This window comes from Talpa europaea (genome assembly GCF_964194135.1).
Source record: "Talpa europaea genome assembly, chromosome: 12".
Lineage (NCBI taxonomy): Eukaryota > Metazoa > Chordata > Mammalia > Eulipotyphla > Talpidae > Talpa > Talpa europaea.
In genome coordinates this window covers 24,025,394-24,032,559 of record NC_140079.1, presented here as the reverse complement: position 1 = coordinate 24,032,559, position 7,166 = coordinate 24,025,394, and the positions used below count along the sequence as shown (strand labels likewise).

At 41.3% G+C, this 7,166-nt stretch overlaps 1 protein-coding gene across 1 annotated transcript; it reads left to right on the top strand.

Annotated features, from left to right (window-relative positions):
* Positions 1-5,300: 5,300 nt before the first annotated feature.
* Positions 5,301-6,233, top strand: LOC311181455 (olfactory receptor 8B8; the record flags this gene model as incomplete). Its single annotated transcript, XM_084249925.1, has 1 exon — positions 5,301-6,233. The coding sequence occupies one exon, from the start codon at positions 5,301-5,303 to the stop codon at positions 6,231-6,233; it is 933 nt and encodes a 310-aa protein (XP_084106051.1).
* Positions 6,234-7,166: the final 933 nt, after the last annotated feature.

Here is a 7,166-nt window from a genome sequence, read left to right as displayed (position 1 = left end):
TCCCCGCCCCCCACCCTCCATAGTGTGTCTCTGGTTCATAGTTGTTTGTTGATTTTGATTTTTCCTTTCTTACATTCATTCTTTTTCCTGGTCCCTTATTTAGGTTTTCTAGATTCCTGCTGTGAGTGAGACCATCCAGTATTTTTCTTTTTCTTTCTGGCTTATTTCGCTGAGCATGATCCCTTCCAGCACCATCCATGTTGCTGCCAATTGCATGTGTTTATGTTTTTTGATTGCTGAGTAATATTCCATTGTGCATATGCACCACATCTTCTTGATCCAGTCATCTATTTTTGGGCATTTGGGTTGTTTCCAAAGCTTAGCTATTGTAAATTGTGCTGCTATAAACATAGAGGTGCAGGTGCTCTTTGGAATTGATGTTTCTGTGTCCTTTGGGTAAATACCTAGGAGTGGAATTGCTGGATCATATGGAAGCTCTATCTTTAGTAGGTTGAGGGATCTCCACACAGCTTTCCATAGTAAAAAACCAGTAAATATTAATGAATCAATTGGTGCTATTTTAAATACCAGATTTGCATTTTCTGTAATTACTCATTTTCTATAAATGACATAATGTATGCAAAACTACTCACAGAGTGCCTGGTACTTAGGTGTCCAATACATTTAACTATCCCCAATTTAGACTTCCAAGTTCCCTTCTAATTCTAGGATTCTTTGTATATATTCTGTAAAGATTTGTATTTTAAGTAGTTGAAAATGCTTAATAAAAGTAAATAGAGATGAAGTATAATGAAGAGCCATGTAACTTCTGCTGTGAGCTTCCTCAGGAGCTGATTTAGGTCACTGCATGTGAAAATTTTTCAGTTGCCATCATTTTGGTTGGTTTCTGTGCGGCCTCTTAAAAAATAGTGACTTGTGCTTGGCCTGCTCTGGGTGGAGTGATGGTCAAGGCACTTGGGGCCAAACCAGTTGTTTCAGGGTTAATGCATGTGTGAGAAATTGTGCTGCATTTATACGTGCCACACATGGAATGGCACATACAGACTGTAATGAAAAAAAAAAAAAGAAAGAATAGAAAGAAATAAAATAAAGAAGCACTATAAAGAGATGCAAGTTTTGGAAAGAGGGCAGATCTGTAACAAAAGGAATGCAGTTAAGAATAGTTCTTCCTACACTGCTTCCTGCTTGGGCTTCATCTGCTCTTCAGGGAACATGACTTTAGTGAAGCCCCAGTTGAGAAGCTTTTGAAATGTAGTTCCCATGGCAACAGGTGCCGAAGTGACATAAATCCAGAGGAACTTTTCTTGGTTGTTCTACCATCCAAACAAGAATCCTCTAAGGCTCCTAGAGAAAAGTCAACTTTTAATGAAGCTGGCTTTGCTTTTTGTGTCCCAGGGAGCCCTTTCCTGTGGGGCTTATTTCAGGTTTGCCATCATGATTTATTTTCCTTAATTGTGAGTTGACTACAGTGGGGAAAAGAGATGGGATTGGAATTTATTGAGATCACCCAGGTGATGGCAAATCTCTAGGCATGCAAATTATGCTCCAGCCCTCTTGTTATTGAGCTGTGATCAAAATATTGCCCATGTGTGGAGGAATAGTGAGCTCTGGTATGTATGTATAAATGTCACCCAACACTTATACACAAAACACACATGCACACAGGACCATGTTCTAGAGGGTTTTAGTTAGCTGCCAAGTGGGGGGTGGGCAGCTGCCAGCATGGTCCTGACCATCCTCCAGCTGCCCCATCCTCACCAAAATGTACCTCTCATCACAGAGTGTGGTTATGTTTCATAATTAGACACCTGTTTTTTTGGTAAAATATTTTTGCCTTCATTGAAATACACTCCAGTAAGCTTTGGTAGATTGTGTTGCTGAACTTTGACAGAATTGGAGGTTCAGCAAGCATTAAGCCTGTGTTTTGGGAACTGGGATTTTCACTGGAACGGAAATGGATACAGAAAGAAGGATTAGAGACTGTGAAGGAAACCTTATCTGACTTCATAATTTGGCTTTCGAGCTGTTATTTGAAAAGTTGGGCACAAGTTAAAATGTCCAAGGACTCTCTCCTCCCCCTCTACTTTTTCCAGTTCTATAAGTTTCTAGGATTTGTTGTTAGCTTGGATTTATCATATCCCTTGCTTGGTATCTTTATATTTCACATATAAATGATATCATTTGGTATTTGTCTTTCTTCTTCTGACTTATTTCACTTAGCATAATCCCCTCCAGTTTCATCCATGTTGCCTCAAATGTCAAGAGTTTATCTTTTTTGATAGCTGGGTAGTATTCCATTGTGAATATACATCACAATTTCTTGACTCATTCACCTGTATTTGGACACTTAGCTTGTTTTCATCCTTTGGCTGTTGTAAGTAGTGCTGCAAAGACTATAGGAGTGCATGTTTCCCTTCGAATAAGAGTTTTTGTATTTTGGGTGGCATGCATCTGAAGAGGTATGAATCTATACTGCTAAGTCATCATATACAGTGTTATAAACCAATGCTACTTCAATAAAAATTAATACAATTTTTAAAAACCATCTAATCTTTGTAAATCTAGGTATACAATTGAATTAGATAAGTACATGCTTACTAGAAGTAGAATTTCTGCTGCTCCAATCCAGATATAAGTCACGATCTCCAGGGGTGACAATTTGTAATCCGTTTTCTAAATCTCTCCTAGTCATCTGGATATTTCGCCAGTTTTGGGGGTTCACTGATCTAATTATTCTGCCTTATATCTTTCAGACAGGAAAATTGAGGCCCAAACAATCACAGAGCAGATAGAATCTAGAATAAAATATGGGTCTCTAATCCCTCCAGGTGAAGAGGTTTTCCAATCTTTTTAGAAACCTACCTGTTCTTCTGAAGCCCACTTTAGTTGATTCTAAATTTCCTATTCAGGTAAACAGTTCAGTAGCCACTCTTGCACTGATTTTCCTCAGTCCCCCATTTTATTCTGCCTTTTCTCTGAGATTATACCTCAATATAAGCTACCTGCACCCAAGTCCTTGTCTTCAGCACAGCTTTTTTGCAAAAACCCAGCTAAGATACTCCTAAAACAGTATTTGGAGCAAGTCTGACCAAAATATCCCTCACACCCCCTCACCCAAAGCTGTTTGATTCCAGGTCAGGAAACTAGACATGAATCACTAGCTTTATCAAGTACCTGAAACTCCATATTTCAAAGAATTGTTGACTATTAAGTATGCCCTAGTAAAATGCCAAAACAGAAGAAATTGAATTTCAAATGATCATCAGCTCACACCCTCAGAGGGACTGGCAAAAAAACCCCCTATCATCCTATGTCCTAGATGTAGAGCAGCCCTCCTCAGAGCATCTGAGTGACTGTGATCAGCCACATTCCTCCAAGAATCATGATGAATGGGAACTAGGTTTATTCACTTTTATATATTTAGAACCAAATATAGAACCTGGCTTGCAGCAGCTCACAGAATATTTGTTAATCTCAGCTTCTCAATCTCATCTGAAAATGGGAGTAACAACAGCAATTCACAGGGTTGTTGTAGGAGTTCAATTAAACCATAAAATGGAAGAGCCTAGAAGCTAACATGTGGAAAAGCCCTGATAAATGATATAAAGTATGAAACACCCCTGAACTTGAGCAAGACTGAGACACTGGAACACAGAGGGACAACTCGTTCCTGAGAGAGGGATAGTTAGGACACAAGCAAAGCAGGGAAGCAGATAATGGATCTGGTGAAGTGAAAGAAGAACAAGCTACAGTGCCATGAGGGTCACTAGGAGGAACTGGGATCTAGAAAAAGCCAAGAGGAGATAGGTGCCATCAAGGAGAACGCCAACAATTTGGTAATTTCCGGAAAAACTGTTTTTAACTGATGGGGATTGCTTTCTACAGTCAACTTGAATCTCAAGAAATGACTGAGAAGCTTTATTTCTCCTTGGCCTTAATATTGTACATTCTTGTGGTAAACCGAGGTGTAAATAGGGTGTGGCATGCCTCCTCTGAAGTTGCATAGCATTTTATCTGTACCTTTACTGTGTTTTATGACTTTTTTTTGGGATATGAAGTTAGATACGTTCTAGCTTATCTTTTCCAAGAGACAATGTCAGAACTGAGATGGCATGGGCTCTGGTTTATACATGATCTCTTGCAGTGGAATATTAAAACCAATGATAAGGAACAGCAAAGTTAGCTGGATCTAGATTGCATATGATCTTTGTAATTTAACAGCTGGTGAATTAATTTCTAAAATAGGGTTGACAAAACACAGGTCCCAGGATTTGGGGGGCAAACTAAAATGAATTATTATATGAAAAATGGTGTTGATTCTGGCATACTTGGATCAGTGTATTAATGCCTAGACAGAAAGTGTGCTGGGTGTATCTAGTAAGTGCTCAGTAAGTAGTAATTTTTAAAACTGTTTTGCATTTTACTGAGATGCTCTTTGAACAAATAATGTTTTTAAATGCTTATTTAGATATTATCAAGGGTATAGGCAAACAAGTACTCCTTCTTTTTTAAAAGTTAATTTCTAGGGCTGTGATCCCCAGGGAACCTCTGCTTTATGTTTTTAATCAGGTCCCTAGATCCTAAACTCAGAATAAAATTGCTGTCTACTGTCAGGGGCTGGTGCTGGTTACAGGCAAGCGTGCTGTCTCCTCTGCAAGCTGGGAAAAAGCCTCAAGGCAAAGCCTCAATCAGATGTCCTGTCTCTAGCTCAGAAAGAATTCGGAGGCAGTCCAGAGCTAAGGCTCCAAGCAAGGCAGGAACTAAAGGGGTGTGTGCATCGTTCCTTCTCTGTTAGCACCCAGCCATCTGTCTGAACAATTGAGAGAAAAAGCTGGGCTGGAAGGTACATTGTTGAAGCTCCAGGCTGGAGGAGGGTGAGTGACTGAATTGGGTTGCACTTGTCCTGATTCCCTAGCTTTAAAAGCACAACTGAAGGGCTGGGGAAAGACCTCATTTTTCTACTCTGTATAGATTGATCACAAGAGTGGGCACTCCAGGCACAGTGGGCTGGCTTCAACCTCTGGGAGAATGCTCCCCAGAGATTGGCCCTGATTTTTGTAAACCCGAAGAGAAACTGGAGTTGGAAGGACACAGTAAAAAGGACCAGAGATCTGATATTGTCTCCAGCTCATCCTTGGGACCTTTCTTCCCAGCAGCATCTGTAGTTTTTTTGTGGGTCGTTCCATCCTCCAGAGGGTGCTGCAGAGGCAGAGTAACCAGGGGGCTGAGGCCCAAAATCCGTGTGCCTCCGATTCTCAAGAAGAGGGAAGTGATGGCCAGTGCCTCTCTCTTCCTCTAAGTGACTCTTCCCCTGTTCCCTCAGAATAACTAAAACAAGAATGGCTGCTGAGAACTCCTCTGTGACAGAGTTTATCCTCGCAGGCCTAACTGACCAGCCGGATCTCCAGGTCCCCCTCTTCTTCCTGTTTCTAGGTTTCTACGTGGTCACTGTGGTGGGGAACTTGGGCCTGATCACCCTGATTGGACTGAACTCTCACCTGCACACCCCTATGTACTTTTTCCTCTATAACTTGTCCTTCATAGATTTTTGCTATTCCACTGTTATCACTCCCAAAATGCTGATGAGCTTTATTTCAAAGAAGAATGTCATCTCCTATGCAGGCTGTATGACCCAGCTCTTCTTCTTTCTTTTCTTTGTTGTCTCCGAGTCCTTTATCCTGTCGGCCATGGCGTACGACCGCTACGTGGCCATCTGTAACCCATTGGTGTACACAACCACCATGTCTCCCCAAGTCTGCTTGCTTCTGTTGCTGGGTGTCTATGTGATGGGGTTTGCTGGGGCCATGGCCCACACAGCGTGTATGCTGAGACTGACCTTCTGCGCCAACAATCTGGTTGACCACTACATGTGTGACATCCTTCCTCTTCTGGAGCGCTCTTGCAGTAGCACCTACATAAATGAACTGGTCGTTTTTATTGTTGTAGGCATTGATATTGGTGTTCCCACAGTTACCATCTTCATTTCCTATGCCCTCATCCTCTCCAGCATCCTCCGCATCCGCTCCACTGAGGGCAGGTCCAAAGCCTTCAGCACCTGCAGTTCCCACATCATGGCAGTATCTTTTTTCTTTGGGTCAGGGGCATTCATGTACCTCAAGCCATCCTCTCTTTTACCTATGAACCAGGGGAAAGTATCTTCCCTGTTTTATACCATTGTGGTTCCCATGCTCAACCCGTTAATCTACAGTCTGAGAAATAAGGATGTCAAAGTTGCTCTGAAGAAAACCTTGAGCAAAATACCATTCCCCTGAGAAAGGGGCTTTTTCTTTCATAGGTAATTTACCTTCCATTGGTTACATGGTGGAATTTTTTTATACTGAGGTAATACTGGTTTACAACATTGTATGTGGTTCAGAAGTATAGGATTACACCTCCTCAGAAGCACATCACCACAGCACATGACCACCAAGACACCCACAGTTACATAGAGGAATTTTAATTCTTTCTCAAACAAGTTTACTTTTCCCACTCTAAGTATTCTTTAATTTAAGAAGTTTCTTAAAACTATGGGAAACTCACATTTAGCAAGCCTTCAGGATCATTTATTCAACTGTTTCTTGAGGTAGATGCAGACTTACATGCTTTCCCCACGGTCACTCAGTTACTCTGCAGCTGAACTGTGACTGGAATCCAGGCTCTAATATTGATGTCTTTCCATCATGGTGCACTTTCTTCCTCCCTGAGTCCTAGAAGATACCATTTCAAAAGCAAGCTGGTCTTGGATGTTAAAAGGCTGGTGCTGTCTACAGAAATTTCATGCAACTTTTCAAGGGCTAATTTTAAATACCACATTTTTGCAAGAAGGTAGGAGGTATGGGATTTTGTTGAAATGGTCTTGGCTAAATGGCCAGACAAATTCTTGAAGAGTTTTTCAGATTGTGCGGGGGACGCGTGTGAAGACCCAGAGAGCAGCAAACACGATACCTCCTGAAGAAAGTGGTCTGGAGCTCTGGGGACTTGGAGTGTAAGGGTTTTGGCAACATTGGTTGAAAGACCTTTTAGAAAATGTCAAGGTTTTGAAGGATAGGATTTGGGAATTATTTCACACAGTTTCATTCCCTTGGATTCAAGTTGTGCTTCTAAGTCATGGTGGAGAAGTCTGCAGCTCAGGGTGGTCAGCTAAGGATCTGGAGATTATTTCCAAATCATGAAGACTTTGTATTGTAAGCCAGTAATCAGGCTAG